Here is a 22491-nt window from a genome sequence, read left to right on the forward strand (position 1 = left end):
TGGGGCAAGTCACTGATACGGGTCAGACTCCGAGAGAAGGGCTGGAACCCCCACCCCCATTCAGCTGCTCTCCCCGTTTGTAGAGCATGAGTGTGGCCTTGCCAACTGGGACACGATGTCTGTGTGGGCATCAGGCAGGCTGAGGTCAGGTGGCAGCTGTTCACGAGTTCGTCGTCTGGGGCGCCTGCTGCCAGCACCTGTTGACCTTGTGGGAAGGTTCATGGGAGCACAGGCCCTTCTGCCGGGGGCGGGGCCTCTGGACCAGTCACATTGTTGCCAGGCAACCTAGGTCTGACGTCAGACAACCCTGTTTGTCTTTCCATAAAGTATATAGACAATTCATAAATAAGGGATATTTAAGTGAAACTTAGATAAGGGCACATAAAGTAAGACTTTTATTTCTGCCTCCCTCCCTCCCATCACTGCCCCGGTGTCACTGGTCTTTGGTGATCCGCATGCATGGCCCCCAGGAAGAACGTTGGGATAAACACCCCAGAAGCTGATGCTGGGATGGTACTGTCAGTCAGGAGTGGCCTCAGTGGGACACAGTGGCCTCACCATCCACTCTGTCAATAATGCCCACACGCAACCACTCACATGATCGAAGCTCAATAACTCCAAAAATTCTTTAATTGGGTAACCATTCAGGGCTGCATTTAATCACTTCTCCTCTAATACAGTTAACTCCATCCTCTGTCAAGGTCATCGGAAACCATCCCTCTCGATCTGTGTGTCCAACAGGGTAGCCGCTCGCCACATGTGGTTATAGAAATTAAAATGACAGTAAGCTACTTTAAATGAAGAATTGAGGCCCGGTTGGCTCAGTGGACAGAGCGTTGGCCTGTGGTCTGAAGGGTCCTGGGTTCAATTCTAGTCAAGGGCACATCCCTGGGTTGCAGGCTTGATCCCCAGCAGGGGCCGTACAGGAGGCAGCCGATCAATGATTCTCTCATCATTGATGTTTCCCTCTCCCTCTCCCTCTCCCTTCCTCTCTGAAATCAATAAAAATATATTTAAAAAAAAAAGAAAAGGATTGAGTTTCTCAGCCGCACCAGCCACATTTCAAGTGCTCAGTCTCCACGGTGGCGAGAGGCGGCCTTCTTGGGTAACAGACACGAACCTTCTCATCACCCTGAGACGTTCTTGAACAACACTGCTGACTGTGGCCAGGAAACAAAGTCTGAACTTGTCTGATGTCCAAATCTTATCAAAAAGCTGATTAGGAGAAACCATATCCACAAAGTGTTGGTGGAAGAGCACCCAACCCTACGGTTCCTTGAATCAAGCGAGACCATCACCAGTGTTTTTGGATCACAGCACCTTGGCTCCACAGAACTGCTTTCATTGAACCACATTTTGGGATTTTGTTCAAGAACTCATTAAGAAATAAACCGTGAGTATTGCTGTGCCAGAAACTGAAGAATTGCTCAAGTACAATAGGGCCCTTTTTGTTGTTGTTGTTGATTTCAGAGGGGAAGGGGGCGGGGAGAGAGAGAGAGAGAGAGAGAGAGAGAAATTAATGATGAGAATCATGATTGACTGCCTCCTGCACGCCCTCTCCTGGGGATCGAGCCTGCACCCAGGCATGTGCCCTTGACCGGAATCAAACCTGGGACCCTTCAGTCCACATGCTCTATCCACTGAGCCAAACCAGTTAGGACTATAATGGGGCCCTTTCAAAAGGACATGGGTGCCAGTTTGGTGGAGTATTTATTCACTGGCCAAATATGGGGGAAATTGAACAGCAAACTATATAATGAAAAATGGATTGCAGAATAAACCCAGCACGGGGACGAGTCTACGCTGATGTCAGTGAAACGTGGAGCAGAGTGCCATCCGGCAGTGGCAGTGCATGAATACAGGCGTGATCGCATGAAAACATCCCCACTCGGCTGCCTCCGCAGTCATAGTAGTTTCCAGCCGGAGTCGGCAATAGAAAGGATGGGTGGGAATTGGAGACAGAAAAAAATACTTGCATAGTATCTAAGTCTCTCTTCACTGAATGATTGCATAGGTCAAAACTAGTAACTTCATGGTGAAGAAGCCTGGCAGACACACCCTTAACCACATGTTCAAAGCTGACACCCCCAGGAATGGGAAGAGCAGGTGTCATGTGCCATCCGAAGGGACGCCCCGAGGACATAATGCCACCTCTGGGATATTCCTGCCCAAATACATGTCCTGAATCTGATCACGAGGAACTATCGGACAAACCAAAACCGAGGGCCATGCTACCAACCAGGCCCGCGCTGCTAGAGCATGTCAAGGTCGCCCAGGACAAAGACAGACCCGGAAGTGTTCCAGACGAGAGAGCAAGGGACAGGGTAACACAGTGCAAGCTGGATCCTGGCACAGAAAACATTGCTCTTCCTTCGCTGTGAAGGGCACTGGAGAAAACGGATGGAATCTGAAAGGGTCTGTGTATTGGCAATAGCCCTGAATCAATGTTCATTTCCCGATTTTGATCACTGTGCTGTCGTTGTACAAGAGGGTATCTTGCCCTTGAAAACACATGCTCAAGAATTTAGGAGCAAAGAGCGTTGTCTCCAATGGCTCAGAAATATGTGTGCACATATGTATCTGTGAGGAAAGAGAGAGAGACACTGAGGGCGCAGAGAGAGAATGGGATAACAGGAAGGTGGTAAAATAAAATAAATGCAACATTTGGCGAATCTGGGTGAAGGGTATAAGGAATTTCTTTGTATCATTTTTGCCATTTTTATGTAGATCTAAAATGACTTCAAAATAAAAACGAAAAGAAGAAATAATCTTATGAAACCCATTACTTTTTTCTACTTTCAACATGAAAGTGTGCACAGATATAAACGAGCTATGTTCACACAAAAGAAATGGACACGGGGACTGAGGCTGGGTACAGGGGCCGCGGGAGGCCACCTGTGAACATCCGGTTTATCACTGCACAGCACTCATCACGGCCCTGCTGTGCTGGGCCCCAAACGCGTGGCCCAGGGTGGCCTGTTTTAAAATATAGGATACCCCCCACCCCCAAACATACACACACACTTTGAATAATTATAAAGGCAGTGTTTATTAAAGTATATTTCATTTTCAAAACTGAGCTTCCAGCTGTTAAAGTGTGTCTACCGTTTTTTGGGGACGCCCCATCTTTTAGTTACTAATGTTACAATTCAGGAGAGTCTACACAGAAATTCAGATTTGGGGCTTTTCTTTTTTGTTGCTGTCATTTTTTGTTTTGTTCATCCTCACCTGAGGATATTTTTTCCATTGGTGTATTTTTTTTACAGAGAGTGGGAGGAGGAGGAAAGGAGGGAGAGAGAGAGAGAGAGAGAGAGAGAGAGAGAGAGAGAGAGAAAGAAACAGTGATGTGAGAGAGACACATCTATTGGTTACCTCCTGCATGCACCCCGACATGGGTCAGGGCTCGAACCTGCAACTCAGGTACGTGCCCTTGATCGGGAATCAGACCTGAGACGCTTTGGTGCGTGTGCCGACCTCCAGTCTCTGTGCCCCCGGGCCAGGGCACTGGCTTTTCCTTAAAGCCCCGGCCCTGCTCCTCCTCCCTCCTTCGGGCGGCAGCAGCGCCCATCGCCTGGTTTTCCTAAACCCAGTCCGCCTGAGTCACTCTGGTGACGGCCGGGCCCTGTTCAGTCGGACTCTCCTTTGATCCCCGGTGACAGCAGTAAGTTCCCACCTGGCAGCCCCGGGCTTCAGCTGCTGCTGCCTGTTGGCGCTCAGCAGCACTTGGGGGTGCGCTCTCACATGTCCCATGTCTTGGGCGTGTGGTGCCTGAAGGAAGGTGGCGGATTGACGCTGTCCTGGCTCCTCGGAGGGCCCCGTCCTGAGCTGGTGCTTGGGGAGGCGGAACACGGGGCTGGATGAGCGAGGGGATGCGCCAAGGAGGACGGGCTGCCCTGCACCCCCGCAGGCTTCCCTCGTGTCCCTGCCCCTCCGCAGAGCTGCTGCTGTCTGTGACACGCGTCTTCTGGAAGCTGTCAGCCAGAAGCATTTGCTGAAATCAAGGCCATCTGTCCTGCTGGCTGAGCGCCAGGCTGAAGGGATCTCCCGAGGAATGCAAACAGAAACTTCCTTCCGATCAGGAAGACCTGCCTGGACTCGGGGCTTCAGGGGATGTCAGAAGCCAGGGAGGCCCGAGCCCCCCGCCCCCATCCCAGGATCCCAGCCTCGCAGCAGAGTACAGGCTCCTGGTCGTGCAGGTCCCACTGTGTGTGCGAATGTGTCCTTTTGGGTCAGTAGGATGCTGGCCTGTCAGGGAAACGACAGGAGTTCAGAGGTACCAGAGTGCCATCAGCTTGCAACCGGAAAGCACTGACCCGGCCGGTGAGAGGTGATCTGGAATGAGTGGATCCTATAAAATGGGAGTGGTGAGCGTGTCCATCGCGGGGAGGTGGACGGGCCTGGGTGCACAGCTCGGGCAGGAGCAGAAGCATGGTGAGCAGGTGGGAGAGGGGCAGGAGGTGGAGATGGGGGACGTCGTCAAGGGCTTTGGTTTTCCTTGCCTGTGTGATGTTGGCTGAAGGGCACAAGGGCCAATGGCAACTGCAGACGCAAGAGAGAAAGAGCTACCCTACCCGCAGGAGTCCTGGAGGCTGCGAGCTCAGCGTGGATTTACAGCCACAGGGCTCAGGGGCTCGGGAAGAGCCGGGGTGTGACTCGGTGGCTAGGGGACAGCGGTGAGTGTGAGCTTGCTGGGACTAGGTGGGTGGCTGTGAGAGAGGGAAGACAAGCTATTTTAAACAAGTGGTTTCCTTTGAGCTGGAGAGAGATGTTTAATCAGAGGCCTGAGCATGAGTGTTCATGGGGGCAGGAGACGTGGCACCTGGATAGGGCTGAGGGGCATGCAAGATGGGGACAGGCCGCGGGGACTTGGGGTTTCACGGCAGCTCTGGGCTCCCAGTGTCGGTGGAACAGAGGAGGAGACAGACATGGAACACCACACGGCAGGTGGGAATACGGGACTCACTCTTTGTAGTTGACTGTCCTGTTCCTGCAGTGCTCAGAAGTGGCCTTTTCCTGACCTTCTGTGACTGCCTGGCCCCGGTCACAACTGTAATCCGTACAGGAACCATGTGCTGATGAGTGAATCAGTGACTGTCTAAAGAGCATAGTCCTCCCATCTGGCGTGGCTCAGTGGTTGAGCGCCGACCTATGAACCAGGAGGTTATGGTTTGATTCCCAGTTTTGGGCTCGATCCCCAGTAGGGGGTGTGCAGGAGACATTTCTATCTTTTTTTCTCTCTCTCTTCCTCTCTGAAATCAATAAAAATGTGTTTTAAAAAAATAAGAATAAATAAAAAAATATATTTAAAAAGAAAAAGAGTATAGTTTTCCCCGGGGAGAGAAGTTAAGAACAGCGCTGGGAAGAGCATCGGCCCAACAGCCTAAGGTAGAGGGACAAGCGTCCATGTCGCCAGATCCTGACGCAGGTTCAGGGGTTTGCTCTGCAGCCAGAGCTGGGCCCGTTGTCTCAGTGGCGGTGCCCGGCAGGCTTTTCCTGCTAAACACTGCCGCTCCGCCTCTCTTCCAATAACGAACAAAATCGCTGAGTATGGAAAAGGGGAATTGTTTAAGGGTGGAACTTAGAAAGATGGAGAAATTGTAAACTGCTTGTCCCTGCTGCAGAATGACATGCTGCTTAAGGAATCACAGTGTGGGTGCCCACATGGAGTACATTTTTGTTCTTAATCACTGACTCAGCCCAGTAAGTAATAAAGTAAGTGTTTAGCCATAAAGCGCGGCACGGTTAGGATGACTCAGCGGTATAGCTCAGGTGGGAAACAGTGGGAACCAAATGAATTCTGCAGTTTTACTAAAGAAACAGGAGGCTTAAATAAAACACACAATCCTGCCCCCTACATTAGAAGAAAACTAAAATTTTATTTTTATTATTTTTTTAAATATGTTTTATTGGTTTCAGAGAGGAAGGGAGAGGGAGAGAAAGAAACATCAATGATGAGAAAGAATCATTGATCGTCTGCCTCCTGCATGCCCCCCTACTGGGGATGGAGCCTGCAACCTGGACTTGCGCCCTGATGAGGAATCAAACAGTGACCTCCTGGTTCATTGGTCGACGCTCAACCACTGAGCTATGCCAGGTGGGTGACTAAATTTTAAATTGAATTTTAACTAAAATTTTAAAGCAAGATTCCACTTGTGGGCAACAAACGTTTGAATTTGTTTCTTGCAACCCCTCAAACTGAACTCCCTGGGACCCTGCTAGATGGTTGGGTGTCAGGATAAAGCAAAGCGCTCCGGTCAGCTGATGTGAATTAAAATTCACTCCTCCTGACCCCCCTCCAGCGTGGGTCCCATCCAAGCACTGTTCTGGTTAAATACAAGATTGCTTGATCTGAGTCTCTTGAAATCCTAATAAATGTTTACGCCAAGCAGCGATTTAGGATTTAGAAAAAGTGATTTTAGACTGAAAATACAAAACTGAACTCACAGTACATTTTCCGTTGCAACCCAGCACATAAACACACACTGGTTCTGGAACAAGCTGAACGTGTTTCAGAAAACAGTAGCTATGCCAGAACATACACTACTGTGCTCTGATCTCTTCTATTCTACTCTCTCTATTCATTAAAAAAAAAATGCTGCTGACAGCACACGACATTGATTTATAGCCACTAATGGCTGGGAGCCCATTTGAAAACACAGGGTTAGCAATGTGTTTGCCTCTATTCCAGTTATTGGTATGGTGGCGTGGTAGCCAGCCAAGACTGCCGCCGGACAAACACTTGATATTGATCTTCAAAGACATCTGATTTGAGAATCAAAGGTGACAAAGATCTATATATATAAAAGCCTAAGCGACCAGCAGCTGACCGGCCGGAGCTATGATGCACACTGGCCACCAGGGGGCAGGTGCTCAGTGCAGGAGCGGAAACCACAGGTATGGAAACATGGGACAGACTGATGAATCTCAGATGGAAGCAACCAGGAGATCGGGTCAAAACCGGCTCTCTAGCATCCCCCGAGAGGTCCTGGATTGTGAGAGGCACAGGCCAGGCCAAGGAACCCCACCGGGGCACAAATCTGTGCACTGGGCCTCTAGTATTTATATAAAGAACAACTACCGCTTATTGCCTCCTCTGTACCTGTTACAGTATTGGGCTCTTGACAAAAATCTTCTCTAATCTTCATAACAACCTTGTAATTCAAGGTCCTATCATTCCTCTCAGGGAAGAATCCCACCTCCCAGTAGATGACAAAGGAAGCAAGGTGCCACAGCTCCAGTTGCTGGAAACACACAGGACCCAGGGGACCTGAGAGAGACACTTTACTACTCTCAGCACAACAGACGACAGCTGCTCAGAGTGACAGACCAACATCCCACGGGCTGTGCCCTTGACTCCCGGTTGGAGGCCTCACACGGCAGGCTATGTGTTTGCCTACATTACCATCCCTATGATAAAGTTTAATTTATACGTTAGGCACAGTGATAGGTTGACAATAACTAATAATATTATAATGCATGTAATGCATATATAAAAGCCTAATATGCAAATTGTCCCTTCAACCAGGAGACCAGGAGTTTGATCACTCGCTATGATGTGTGCTGACCACCAGGGGGCAGTGCAGAATGAAGGAAGACCCCGGCCAGCAGCCGGCAGCCAGGGAAGGGAGGCCCCAGCCAGTAGCCGGAAGGCCCCATTGGCCCTGCTCGCCGGCCAGGCCTAGGGACCCTACCTGTGCACAAAGGGCACCGGCCTCTAGTTATAATATTACATCCTGACTGCCTGCATCACCCAGCTTGCACTTGATAACTGTGGTGGCTCCTGTGTGACTACTGAGCAGGAGTGGCCACAGGTGGAGATGCTGGACAAAGGGATGGTCACATCCCAGGCGGGACACAGCAGGACGTGAGATTTCATCACACTACTCAGACTTCACGCAATTTAAAACTTAGGAGCTGTGTATAGGGTGCCCCCCAAATGTATACACACTTTGAATAATTATTAATTCCAATGGGTTAAACCTGAAAGAGAGAAACATCAATTGAACTATCAGCTTTTAAAATGTGCATACATTTTTTGGGGTGACCCTGTATTTCTGGAATTTCCCACTTAATACTTTCAGACCGTGGTTGACAGCAGGTAACTGAAACCATGGAAAGCAAAACCATGCATAAGGGGGGACTACTGTGATGGGCTGTGCTGCGGCTGAACCCCAGCCAGGGCTCAGCATCCATTGCAGCATGAGGTAACCGGCCCCCCAGCTTTGGGGCTAGCGGGGTGCCGGGCAGTCGTGCTGCGGATGCCCGGTGACCCCTACACTGACGGCTCAGGGGCGGAGCTGGGAAGCCTTGCAGGTTGACATTCTCACGAGCTTGGGCAAGGTCTGCCTCCCCCAACGATTCCCCACTGAGAGCTGCAGTGCTGGAGGCTGAGAGGACCCTTTCCTTAAATTCACACAGACAGGGTGGTAGGCCACACCTGCTACCACACTGGCTTGTTTCCGATGCCAGTGCCCCTTTCGTCTGCCACGCAGCCCCTAGTTGGTCCCCAGTTCAATCTGGGGCCTTTGGCTCAGGAAATAGCTAAAGACGCCAACTGGTACTGAGTACGGACAAGTCATAATTTGGTCCTTATCCATGCACTCGGACATTCCACACAGACAAGTATAGAGGTGGGACGTTCCGACAAGTGGAATTCCTGGGCCAAGTGCTGGTGTGATTGGGATAGATACTGCTAAACTGTCTGTCATTGAGGCTGTGCCAAATACACTCAGAACCTTCGCCAGGGAGAACGGTTTCCTCACACCTTCAAAAATGAATGGTGTCACCAAACTTCTCAGTGTTTGCCAATCCCATGAGAAAAATAGAATCTTATCACAATTTTATCTTACATTTCCTTTTCCAAAATTATCACATACTCTGCTCATTTTTCTATTAAGTTGTTCTTTTTCTTGATAATTTCCAAGAGCTTTACATGTATATGCACATATATATAGAGGCCCGGTGAATGAATTCATGCACGGGTGGGGTCCCTAGGTCTGGCTGGCCATCAGGGCTGATCAGGGCCAGGCTGATTGGGGCCTGCTGGCCGGGGGGGGCGATGGGGCATGGGAGGTTGGCTGCTGGTTCCAAGGAGGGAGCTCAATGGGAGGGCTGGGGGAAGGTTACCGGCCCTGAAGAGGGAGCTGGCCCTTGGCCCCTCTGTGTCCACTGCCACCCACCTCTGGTTCCCTGCCCCAGCCCAGGCCCAAAGGCCCCTGCGGGATCAGGAGAGGAGGCGATGGTTGCTGGGCCGGGTGCAGAAGGAACGGATGCTGGACACCGACGCCACCATCAGTGCCCTACCACTGCGCAGTTCCCGCCTCCCCCCTCCTCCTTCCCTCTCTGCTGCAAAACCACCACGGTGGGTGGGTGGTGTGCTGATCGGGGCTTGCCAGCGGGGGACTGCGGGAGGTTGGCTGTGGGAGCACACTGACCACCAGGGGGGAGCTCCGGCGTTGAGCATCTGCCCCCTGGTGGTCAGTGCGCATCACAGTGACTGGTTGACTGGTTGTTCCAGTCATTCCGATCATTTGGTTGTACTGATCATTTGGTCATACCGGTTGCTTAGGCTTTTATATATATAGATAAATAATGTGCATATTGAAATTAAGTTTGTTGTTTATCTTATTTATGTAATTTTTTTTCAAAGCAGGCTTTTTTTTACTTTTATGTAATATACAGATTTAGTCTGTTTCTGCAGAATATTTCATGTCATTGATGGAAGCAGGTGCCAGCACCTATCACTTTAATTCTTGTTGTCTGAAATAGTTGGTAGAACTAATCTCATTTTATTACTTCTTTTTCAATATTTTTTTCTAGCAATTCTAGTATTCTTAATTTTCCTTAAGAACTTCAAAATAAGCTTTTTTTGGTAAATATATTTTTATTGATTTCAGAAAGGACTGAATAGGGAGAGAGAGAATTGAACCATGACCTCCTGGTTTATAGGTCGATGCTCAACCACTGAGCCACGCCAACTGGACAAGGTTGTTGTTGTTGTTGTGTGTGTGTGTGTGTGTGTGTGTATGTAAAAATCCAGTTGCAATCACTGGGATTACTTTAAATTTCTAGAATAATGTAGGGAGAATACATAATTCTATCAATTGCTTTTTTACACTTGCTCAGGTCAGAACCTTGGAGTCATTTCTGATGCATGTCTATTTCTCCCACACCCTTTGATTCATCAACCAGGGTGTGGGCCGGTTTAAGCTAAACACTGTTGCAAGCAACTACCTTTGTGGGGTAGGAGTCAGTGGGAAGAGTGTGGCAGAGAAAGTGATCTTTTTATGGTAAAAGCCATGTAGAACTATTTGACTTCTAAGACTACATATATGTACGACTTTGATAAAAATAACAAATAAGGAATTTAAAAACATTGACATACAAAAGAAAAATATAGAAATGAAGGGAAATTTAACAGAAGGCATTTGTCAGCGTGTCGTGGGAGTTACAATTTTCTCTAGCAGATGGTTGGCCACTGGTATAGCCAAACCCCCTGATTTCTGTTACCACCAAGGTTCTAAATGACCAGCACCCATCAATGTAAAACTACTTCTGAGCAGCCCCTGGAAGGTAAGGAATGTTCTAGTGTAGTCCGTGTTGGTCAAGTGAAATGGCAAACTGGCAAATTCTAGACGGAGTGCTCTTTAGAGAAACAGAACAGAGGAGGAAACGGTTTCAACTTTCGTGTGTGAAAAAAGTAATAGGATTGGGTAGAATTTGAAAATAGTGATTTTTAAGATGACAACAGTCAAAAGAATGTAGACATTAATAAAGTGTTTGCTTCCAAAGAAACTTCAGTGGTTTTATTTTCCCAGGATACAAGGGTCCAAACCCCCGCATGTCCCTTCACAGCTAAGGTGACAGTCATTCAGAATAATGCCCCCCCCCTCCCCCCGCCGGCCCCCCGGAAAGCCAGGGCTCAGTTTCACTTTGCAGCAGGAGCAGGAACGAAGTCTCAGTCCACACAGTGAGGCTTACCCGCTGGAAGTGCACATAGTGAGGAAACCTTTCTCCTTGTCTCTTTCTGTACTCCAAATTAAACAATTAAACAGTCCTACTATCAAACCATCAGCGCTTTCCTCCCTAAGTGTCCTCCTTTTGTAAGTTGCGCTCTCTTTTATTGATGGAAAAAATTGGGCAAAGATGGGTTGTTCCTTAAAATATCGATAGTGTCCCAACAGGCCAAATATTTGTGGGAGCCAAAGAAAGGGGCATATGACAGGTCCAGAAGGCCTCATAGAACATACAACTTCCCAGACATCAGCAGCAAAAGAGAGAAATGGGCAGCGGAAATATTTCCTGTTTGGTCACCACCATCTGACGATTTTGACAATTTGGGAGCTGGATTTATATAGAAAACCCAGGAAGAAAACAAGTATTCCTCTAGAAATGGGATAATTGAACTAATTTTATAATTCTTGGTCCCTATCCGTAAGAGATTAGCTATTAAAATTATTTATTCAGGCATTAGCTCTTAGATGTTCTCAGTTCTTCAGTAAGCAAAAACTGTCAGGCAAGGATTTTCATCATTATAAGTCGCTGAAGGATCCTACTCAAAATCAGATGTTTTGCTCCTCTCCCATTACACTACGCAATGTAGCTTTACTGAATTGGTCTTTGGGAAAAATGCAAAATCAATGATTAATGTTCCTGACATGTTGAACAGCACGTGTTGCATTTCCAGCCCACAACCCGGGTGTATACTGACAGGGAATCGAAATGTGACCTCCTGGTTCATAGGTCGACACTCCACCACTGAGCCATGCTGGCTGGGCCTGACACACACACTTTAGATCATACATATATCACTTTGTTGTTGTTCTATCGCTTAATGAAAACACACAAGGTCCAGGAGGGGCACACTGTAGTCGGAGCAGAGCTCTGTGAAGGCACGACCCACCCAGCTAATCTAAAATGGGGGGCTTGTGAGAAAGGATGCGGAAGGACGGACGTGCTAATGCTATGATCAAAATAAGAGCGAGTCCAAAACCCGATTCCATTCCGCAGGACATTTATACACTGGGCAAGCAATGCTTCATCTGCAGCTTGAATGTCAATTCTTTTTCATTTTGATAAGTTCTACTTGGTTCTTTTCCAAATCTACTTGATAACTTTAATAGCTTGTTGTTCCTTACTCAATCTCTTCTGAATAATTGAGTATCTACTCTTGAGGCTCTTACTTCCCCTATTTCTTCTCAGCAGGCTCTCACAGCGCCTGCGTTGGTGCGCTGTGGGCTGTGACTGTGAGAACACAGTCCCGGACTCTATGGTCGGGCTTCCTCGGAAGGTGGGTTCTTCCAGAGAGAATTTGCGGTCGTTTCTATGGTGTCCAGGGCGCTAACCACTTGGTGCCACTTCAAACGGAAATCCCAGCTTGAGGTTTTTGTTTGTTTTCTCAGATGGTCTATATGGGGAGGAATCTGGGCTGAAATTCGTGAGAGGCACCCTGTTATAAGTGGTCAGGAGAGTACACGCATGCATATTTACATTTTACCCCTCCATCAACAAAATTCAAGATGGAAGCTTCCCTCGGGGGACAGTGCTCAGCCTCAAGCAGGGAGGGTGGTGTATGTGTGATCCCTCACCCCCGACTAACCCTGGACTTCACCTCTTGCCTCTGGGCCCCTGAAGCTTGAAAACAAAAGCTGTCCTTAACCTCAAGGGTCCAGCTTTCACTTAATGTTTTATGTCTGGGTACTCCTTACCTTCCCATCAGCTCATTTAAAAAACATTTTTTTAATCCAATAGCTTGAACAGTTTCTAGTAGGAGGGTACACTTTGCACTCTAAGACTATGCACGTTTACAAAATCAACAATTCTCCCTCAAGTCATTTGAAATAAAATGTAGAAACACCATTGTGTGTAGTCCAGATTTTATTGCTTGTTAATTATGCCATTCCATACAACTTTAAGTAAACAGTTTGAGAAAATATACTGGGAGTGTTGAACAGTGATGGCACTATTGATGAGAGAATGTTCAAGAGTCACATAAGGAGGTAAGAGGCACCAGTGCCACCATTGCCTCCCGGGATCTGTACATGTCATATAAAAAGAGTAAAAATAGTTCATTGGCATTTTACTAGCGTTATTCTTTGCAATCTATGAACTGTGATAAGCTTGAACAGTTTCAGACTCTTCGGAGCAAAACAAAGGCTTTTCTTCCACTAGCAGATGTAGTAGCTTCTTTAAAAACAACAGACAAATCAACACAATAAAAAAGTACGAACACAACCCCAAAACGAAGTCGGCATATTTCAGTAGCCCTGAATTTAATGTTTCTATTGTATTCCTCTATATAAAAGCCCAATATGCAAACTGTCCCCTTGGGAGTTCGACTGCTCGCTATGATGTGCGCTGACTACCAGGGGTCGGCGCGGAACATGGCGGGCGGCAGTGGAGGTGCTTATGACCCAGATGGGCCTCAACGAGAGCGGGACCAGGGCGGGATGGTGAAGCAGGTGAGTGGGCGGTGCCAGGCCAAGGCGGGTGTGAGCGGGGGCCCAACTGCCCTGCCAATTGCCCCGCAGATGGCAACCAGCAGCAGCGGTGGCAGGGGCTTGACCCGGACCGATCGCCCCGCAGATGGCGACCAGTGGCGGCGATGGGGGGTGGGGCTGCTGCCTGGCTCCCAGGGGCTGATGGAGCCGGGCGGGGTCCCTGGCCCCGACAGATCACCTTGCAGGCAGGATGGTGGAACAGGTGAGGGGTTGGCACCAGGCCACGGTGGGGTGCCAGGTGGGGCTGCGGGGCTGCGAGGCTGGGGGTGCGATCTGGGGCCCGATTCCCGCAGGCCACCCTGAGGGACCCCACCTGTGCACAAATTGTGCACTGGGCCTCTAGTTTCAAGAAATAAAATGCTACTCAGCTTTTAAAAATGAGGTTAAGTTTCTTCACCATAATTATAATTGCTTCATAATTTAACTGAAGCCAGTGTTAGCTCAGTAAAAACCATGAACACAACTCAAACTGCTCTTATGCTAAAGAAACTTTTGAAAACCATAATTGTTCTTCAACAACGCAGACCCACGCTACACAGTGCAGCTGAGGAACCAGCAACGTCTCTTTGGGACCCTGGAGCAGCAGCCCTAAGTATTTTTAAAGCTGGGAGCAGAAACAGAGTCACTGTAAAACGCACAAAGGCATCAGTAACCCCCTGGAAAAATTGCACTAACGGTTTCCTCTTTTAATGATTAAAAAAACAATCAAGCATGTACTACAGTTCAGCATTTGAAATACTCCTATTATTACGACGATGCGCGGGGTGAGAAATGCATTTGAATACTTGGAACAAAACATGGAACATGGTTGTATGCTAAGTCATTTACAAGACCTCAGTTACCAAACAACAAAAGATATACGATAGCAGATAAACAGGAATTTATTAAGACCACTGGCTCCAACAATACAAAAATTAAAGATTAAGGCATCTTGTACTCCTGTCTTGGTAGTGCAGGGAAGAGAAACGTTTAAATTGGAACCAGCACTTCTGTTCAGATGCTGTCTGATGTATGAGACAGATCCGTTTTTATATTCTCCTCTTCCACACACCATGGAAAGCTCTCATGATCAAACATCATGACCCAAACTGAGAGGAAAGCATAAACCAATATTCACTTATTACAGGGAAGAAGTTCACCCTGGGGTGGGGGTGGGAGGCATTACAAAGAATGTTATGTGTAAAGCTCAAATACCAGGATTTAAGTTTCTCTGAGGCAAGTTATGCCTCAGTAATGGGGAGAAAGAAGAGATGAACACTTGATTAAGAGAAGCTTATGAATCTGGATCATGCTTCAGAATAATTGTCCACTCAGTGCTCATTCCCTGGGACAGGAGTTTTGGAAAAGTCTTAAAAAAAAAAAAAAGTAATCACATCCACTAGCATAAGATCATATAAGTTAACACTGATTACTTATTATTCCCCTTATTCCACTGACAAACCTCAAAAGGCTTCCAAAGTATATTAAACAGTAACATTTCACCTTTTATTAAGGCAAGTTTGTGAAAATAATTTAATACAACCAAATCTCTTCATGAACTTTCAGCTGAAAACATTTTTATGTAAGAAACATACAAAAAAATTGTTTTATAAAAAGCCACCTCAATGCCAGAAAAGAGTGACGAGTTTGAACCCAGTTTACTTTTTAAGGATGTTCTTCCCTTGTTTCCAATTCCAAGTGCTATTCATCATCTTTAGTGCCACTTTTGCTTAACTATGAAAAAAGATAAAAGAAATATTCAACAAGTTTAAGCTATCATATTGAATTATTTCCACTTCGTATCAAAGGTAAGCATTTACAGCTCCTGGAACCAGAGACAGCGAGGTTTGGGAACTTAAACCACCTCCAGCTTCCACCCCCTATTTTTGTATTACATACTAGAAGCACAAAGATTATTTCAAACAGTTTTTATGGAAAAGGCATCCCATGGCCCAAACAGCTGACTTTAAAATAAACTGTAAGAATATGCCCATTAGGTCCTAACTAAAACACTATCTTTAACTCTCCTTGGATCATATTAGTTAGGTCTTACAAGACTGGCACTGTGTTAGGTATCAGTTCAATACATTTGAAGCTACAAATTCATGCAAGAAAAATACTAAGAGTAGTTGGCAGAAAAATTCAAAGTGGAAGTAAACAATTTAAAACAACAAAAACAGAAAATCTTTCTTGATAACGATAGGAAACTACAACTATGGTCTGACCTAAGTAAAATGCCCAATTTCTCCTAAAAAATCAAAGCATATCTTCCTGTGATGTGTTTCTTCAGTTTCCATACCGTCATTAATTACAGTCATAGTTAAGCAAGCCCATTCTATGGTGTACGTACACAAACATCATGCCTCATTGCAGCTAAAAATACTTACATGCTGAGTGTAGGAGAGGAAACAGACGTCCCAGGGAAACCCAGAGGCGGGGGAGAAAACGGGAGAGAAAGCGTCAGTACTGATGGCAATGCCATAGGGCGTGAGGCGGGAAGTAAGGATTGTGTACCTTCACCACGTCCACCCAGTTCCAGCCTCGAGGGAGCTCCCCTTTGTGATCTAGAGGAGAAAAAACAGGAACTTTGTTTCTAAGACCAATCAGTGATTTTTAAGTGAATATTCGAATACATAGGACGTAGACCCCATTCTGCACAGCAGATGAAGTTTAAGTTACGTATTGTCACTGTGCCTGGAAGCAGTTTCCTGGGCGCACAGTCAAGAGCGTCAGGTGTGTTCTCTGACAGTCCCCTAACTTCATTCTAGACAAAACCTGGTCTCGGGGAAAAGTACGGAGGTGAGCGGGTAATGCCAGGAAGAGAAACCAATCCACTTGTCAGCTCCAAGGACTGGCTCAGAGAACCTGCTGCTTTCACAGGGCAAGGCGTAGCTCCGCGAGAAGCTGTGTCGCTACTGTTCCATGTGCCAGTGCTTCACTCCAGGAAGCTGGGCTCAAGGCAAGAGGCCTCACAGACAAACGTTTGGCTCAAGATTAAGAGGAGGCCTGGTCAACTTACCAACTCCTGTGTCCTGATAAAATGGTCACTTAATCTGACATTTTTAAACAGGGCTTTAATCTGTTGGGAGTGCTTAAAGCAGGCTGGACTTTTATATAAGAATTTACAATATGTAAAGTAAAAAAATTTCATTCCTTTAATAAAATATTCAAATTTAAAGAATTCTATCTAATAAAGAGGGAATATGCTAATTGACTCTCACACTGTCGCAAAGATGGCGGCACCCACAGCCAATAAGGAGGGAATATGCCAATTATTGCCCCGCCCTCAAGATGGCGGCACCCACAGCCACAAGATGGCGGTGCCCAGTCCCTTCAGCCCCGCCAGGGCGGCAGGTGCCCCCAGGCAGGCCCAACCTTGCTGCCCACGTGCCTCCGGAGTCCCCCAGTCCCCTCAGCCCCCAGCTTCCCAGGGCCGCCTGAGGCTCAGGTAACCAGGGCCAGCGAGGCTTGCGCTGCCAGCAGTGGCAGCAGCAGAGGTGTGATGGGGCGTTGCCTTGCCCTGATCGCCAGGTCGCCTCCCACCCCTGAGGGCTCCCAGACTGTGAGAGGGGACAGGTTGGGCTGAGGGAGCCCCCCTCCAGTGCATGAATTTTCATGCACCGGGACTCTAGTGGTTTAATAGATACACTTAAACATTTTTCAATTTAAAATGGCTTGATTTCCTTTATGCTTGATATATTTGTATGTCTCATTTTAGAAAATGTACAAAAATCTGTATTTGAAACAAGTACATTAATTTTATAGCAAGAGAAACAGAAAGCAAGCCTTTGATGATTACAGGAGAGAAGCAATATTACTGGGGCTCAATTTTATTTTTTTTTCCATTTTTTTTTTTTATTATTAGTTAAGGTATTACAAATGTGTCCTTATCCCCCCCCATTAACCCTCAACCTCCCCCCGCACACACACTCATGCTCCCATTCCCCCTGTTGTCCATGTCCATTGGTTTGGCTTATATACATGTATACAAGTCCTTCGGTTGAGCTCTTCCCCTTATCCCCGCCCTCCCCTACTGCCCTTCTGGGGATTGATAGCCTGATCGCTGTTTCTCAGTCTTTGGGTCTGTCCCTTTTCATCAGTCTATGTTGTTCTCTATAATCCACAAATGAGTGAGATCATGTGGTATTTATCTTTCTCTGACTGGCTTATTTCACTTAGCATAATGTGGGGCTCAATTTTAGATGCTAATGGTTCTTTTCTCCTTCATGCCAAGAAGAGTCTTATCCCCCCCGATTCCTGGTTAGAAAGGAATGGAGGCAGCTCACCAGGCTTGGGAACCAAAACTCACTCACAGTGCCAGCCATGGCTGTCCCCTTACAGCTCTATTTACAATGTGAGCTCCAAGCCACAAGCCCCTGTGCTGTAATCACAGGGAGATAGCGGCTTTTAGGCGGGCATCATCAAGGAGACGGAGGTAGGGTACAGTAAGAAAAGGGAATGAGGAAATATTTTCAATACATGTCTGTGCCCTGACAGTCTCTGATCCAACTGTCCCCAGAGTAAAGAGTGGAGACTAATCCTCTAAATGGAAACATAGTTATTAAGCACCGACAGCGCAATAAAAAGCAATGCATTCCTTTATGTCATAAAAAGAAAAAACAAACACAAACCTGTTTTATCTGCCAGCTTGCGTTTCTGGGCTTTTGTAAGCTGTTCCTTCTTGTCTTTTTTCTTACTGGATGGGGCTACATTAGGAGTTTCAACTGAGAGGATATTGCTTATGGATGCCTAGGGGAAAAAAAGAATTCTTAGACCCATGTCTTAAGCTTATTGAATTACACAAAATATGGCTACATCCTGAAACAGGTTGATAATTTTTAGATTTATGAAGTAAAAGAAACCTCCACTGTTAGATTCGTTTATTAGTCGGACGAACTAGTGTACTGGATTCACTAGAATGCACACTGATGGGCACAATACTAGTGCAACTTTTGCAACCAGGACCCTCAGCAAGAAGATCTGACACCAGCATTATGCAGAAGCTCTGAAGTTCCATGGTAATTTTACAATTTAGTTAATTTGCTATTATTTGGAAATTTAAATAAGTCTTTAGAAAAATACTGAAGAATACCCTACTTCCCTGAAATGAAGGAAATATTTAAAATACAGCTGGGCAAACTGCTTCTCCAGCTGTCTCTCAGTGTTCTGTGCTCTGCTGGGCACGTGGAACCCAGAACCGCTCAAGTGCAAGACGTGGCCTTTGCTGTCAGTGTACAGCTTGGTTCACAGACAAAACTCAGCACTGACCACAGACACTTTTTAGCGCCGGACCTGGTGCAAAGGGGCTAATACACAGATGCTCATGGTCATCAAAGATGCTTCTTCCCTAAAATAATTCTAGAAAAAAATGTATACTTTTCCCATACAATAAAGTCTCCTTAAACTGCCATACCTTCAAACTGACCTGTGGCAAGACCATTTACAATGAAATAATCCTCATAAAAAATGTCATACATATTTTAGCTCTACGTAAGAAACCCCCTTTCTGAGTTTTATGAGGAAATAAACTTGAAAATATGGATTCTACAATATCAATTTTGGTGGGTACATGAAGTATTCTAGTCTTATAGGAAGGGTAAAATCTGGAGAGTAAAACTTTTAAAGTTACATGGAAGGTAAGAAATCTAAAATTCATTGTTCTTATTTAACGCAGATATAATTCACTTTAAACCAACAATCTCTTTCCAATTAAAAAACTCGTTCAAATTAACTACTAACAGTGAAATCGAAACAATAAGAAAATCTGGCAAAAACAAACGGCACACTCACCGCAGAGTTCACGGGATGGTGATTCTCCATGAACTGCTCTTTGTTGTCCTTGGCGTACTCGAACAGCGTGTAGGTCATGGCGGTGCCGAGGTTGGCTTCCACCGCTTCCTGTAACTTGGCTAATATGCTCTCCTTCACGGCTGAGGATCTGGAATGCACGAGAAATATACTGTTAGCAGAAAAGCAAGAGTGTAAAAAAACCCCAATGAAAACAAAACCCTACTCACATGGTGTTGTTGAAGAAAGCGTTCATGGATATGATTGGAGGGGTCTGGGGATATGTTTCTGTCCAGGAAACCTCTATGAGGAAGGCTTTGGGATCACCATTTTCACCTATCTGAAGAAAAGGGAACTCTCAGGCTTGTAAAAAATGATGCAGACAGAATATTTAAGTATGATCTTTAGAATGAATCCCTTCCAATGCTCATGGTCAGGTCAGTGGTTAGAGCAACAGCCTGCACACCAAAGGTCATGGGTTCGATTCCTGGTCAAGGGCATGTACCTGGGTTGCAGGTTTGACATCATCCCTTGCGTGCCCCCCCACCCCTCACTAGGGAGCATGCGGGAGGCAACCAATTGATGCCTCTCTCTCTCTCTCTCTCTCACCCCCTCCCTTCCACTTTCTCTAAAAATCAATGAAAAAAATATCCTCAGGAGAGGTTTTAACTAACTAACTAAATAAATAATTGATGTCATGGTGATGTGTCTTCATTTAAATGCTTCAGAAAATCCCAAAACATGATAAATCCAAACCACTAAATTTAAAAACAAAATCAGCATTTATAGCAACCTTTAGTCTTCTTTAGTAAAGTAGTAAATGCTCCCACTCATGTCATGTCTTACCCTATATTGAAATGAAACTGGACTTAATTCCCGGAAACTTTCATCTCCTTCATATATAGAACGTAATGCTTCCAGTTCCATCTGAAAGAAATGAATCAAGTGCATTTTGTTTAGTGGTACAAAATGGGTTAGAAATAGAGGGTCTGATTCAAGCCCACTTCACTATGTAAAAGTTGACTAACGTATTTGGCCTTAGATGTTTATAATATACACTAGGGGCCCGGTGCACGAAATTCATGCATGGGGGTGGGGGTGAGGGGTGGGTCCCTCAGCCCGACCTGCACCCTCTCCAATCTGGGAGGCCTCAAGGGATGTCCTACTGATGGCTTAGGCCTGCTCCCCGTGGTTCTCTGCTCTCTGAGGACCTGCTTGATGCCACCATGGCCAGGGGCAAGCAGGGCCCTGCCTTCTGCTCGCTTGCTGCGGGGGACGTTCCCGCCCTGGCCCTGGCCGCTGCCAGCTCAGAGTGCCTGGGGATGTTCCCGCCCCAACTCCGGCCACTCGGCGCCTACACATGCAAATTAAACCACCATCTCTGTTGGTTAGTTTGCATACTTACTCCTGATTGGCTGGTGGGTATTGCAAAGTGACGGTCAATTTGCATTTTTCTCTTTTATTAGTGTAGATGGACATGCCAACACAACACAATAATACTGATACTAATCGCCCTGACCGGTTTGGCTCAGTGGATAGAGCATCGGCCTGCGGACTGAAGGGTCCCGGGTTCGATTCTGGTCAAGGGCATGTACCTTGGTTGTGGGCACATCTCCAGTGGGAGGTGTGCACGAGGCAGCTAGCTGGTTGATGTTTATCTCTCATCGATGTTTCTAACTCTCTATCCCTCTCCTTTCCTCTCTGCAAAAAATCAATAAAATATATTAAAAATACTGATACTAATCCTTCAAAACTATGTGCCACGCACTGCAAAGCATTTGACAGTGTGTTACCTCACTTAATTCTCACATCAGTCCGTGAAGAAAATCTCACTATTTTCCCCTTCCAAACATGGGTGGGGGATAAGATTAGGTTTAAAGCAACCCCAGAGCACATGCCTTCATCACTCTGCCAAAGAGTAGCTTGGACAGAAAGAGGGTGAAAAAGCATTACTTACAATCTTATACTTGTGACCCTCCCCACAGAATGATATACAACTTGTAAAAACACTGAAGGACAGTAAGAAGAACAGTAAAACATTTAAGGACAGAAAAAGGTTGGCAAAGACCTACCCAAGATGGGAAAAAGGGTAGGAAGAGTAATCCCTGCCTGGAAATGTGTCTTAGGACCGTGTGGCTTAGAGGAGAAGACTCGCTGCTGTTATGGTTACTGGTGAACACTTGAGAAGCAAGGAGAGACTGCACTTGGATACATATTTTAGTTTAAAAAAACACGCAAGTCATGAATTCTACAAACTAAAGATGGGCGGATCTGATCTATGTGGACATTTTAGAATAGGTTATTAAAGAAAGTGGGTTTTTTTTTTTAATTATTGATTTCAGAGAGGAAGGGAGAGAGAGCTAGAGAGATAGAAACATCAATGATGAGAGAGAATCATCGATCGGCTGCCTCCTGCACGTCCCCTACGTGGGGTTGGGGCGGGGGGGGGGGGTCGAGACTGCAACCAGGGCATGTGCCCCTGGCTGGAATCGAATCTGGAACCCTTCAGTCCACAGGCTGACGCTCTATCCACTGAGCCAAACCGACTAGGGCTAAAGAAAGTGTTTGAGAGTAAGAAGTCATTCCTAAGACCTAGCAAGCACATGAAAAACAACGTCTGTGTCAACAGCCCTTCCCAGAGAGGGTCACCTGATTACAGGAAGGCCCCACAATTTCTCTTGCTACTTTCACAGAAATTCAAACTAGAGTCAAGAATAACTAAGCAGCACCCTGGCCAGTGTGGCTCCGTGGGTTGGAGGATCGTCCGTACGCCACAAGGTGGTGGTGGGTTTGATGCCCAGGTCTCAGATCCGTCCCCAGCCGGGGCGCAAGTGGGAGGCAGCCAACCAATGCGTCTCACATTGATATTTCTCTTTCTCTCGCTCCCTCCCCACTTTTTCTCCCTAAATGTCAGTAATAATAACAACAAAAAACCCCCACTCAGATTAGATTGGAACAAACATACTCAAAATGTAGTGCTACTCTGTGGATCATTCAGCCTTTCTATATTTCCACTATTGACCTGGACAGGCACGACAGCTGAGGGCAGCCCTGCCAACTTAGCGGTGACAATTCGATGGGACAGCGAATCAGGCAGGTAGCAGGACGAAAATCCAGACAGTCCTTGCCAGACAAGTTGGCAGGGTGACACTGGGGAGGGTAAAGTCCTCCGAGGGCGAAAGGCCAAGGGCACTGCATAGACTAGAGCCATGGCCGGCCAGGGTTA

General features: G+C 46.6%; 1 protein-coding gene across 2 annotated transcripts; it reads right to left on the reverse strand.

Annotated features, from left to right (window-relative positions):
• Positions 1–12859: 12859 nt before the first annotated feature.
• RWDD4 (RWD domain containing 4) lies at positions 12860–20219 on the reverse strand. 2 transcript variants are annotated; one of them, XM_015569762.1, is made up of 8 exons: positions 20112–20219; positions 19496–19605; positions 19269–19416; positions 18110–18227; positions 15993–16042; positions 15866–15868; positions 15141–15212; positions 12860–14587 (listed from the first exon to the last, which is right to left on the reverse strand). In XM_015569762.1, exons 1-7 carry the CDS (start codon positions 20214–20216, stop codon positions 15180–15182), a joined length of 567 nt encoding a protein of 188 aa, XP_015425248.1. In that variant the 5' UTR covers positions 20217–20219; the 3' UTR covers positions 12860–14587; positions 15141–15179. The 2 variants fall into 2 exon arrangements, with proteins under 2 accessions (XP_015425248.1, XP_006772725.2); XM_006772662.2 differs by having other exon boundaries at positions 12862–15212.
• Positions 20220–22491: the final 2272 nt, after the last annotated feature.

This window comes from Myotis davidii, unplaced genomic scaffold (genome assembly GCF_000327345.1).
Source record: "Myotis davidii unplaced genomic scaffold, ASM32734v1 scaffold184, whole genome shotgun sequence".
Lineage (NCBI taxonomy): Eukaryota > Metazoa > Chordata > Mammalia > Chiroptera > Vespertilionidae > Myotis > Myotis davidii.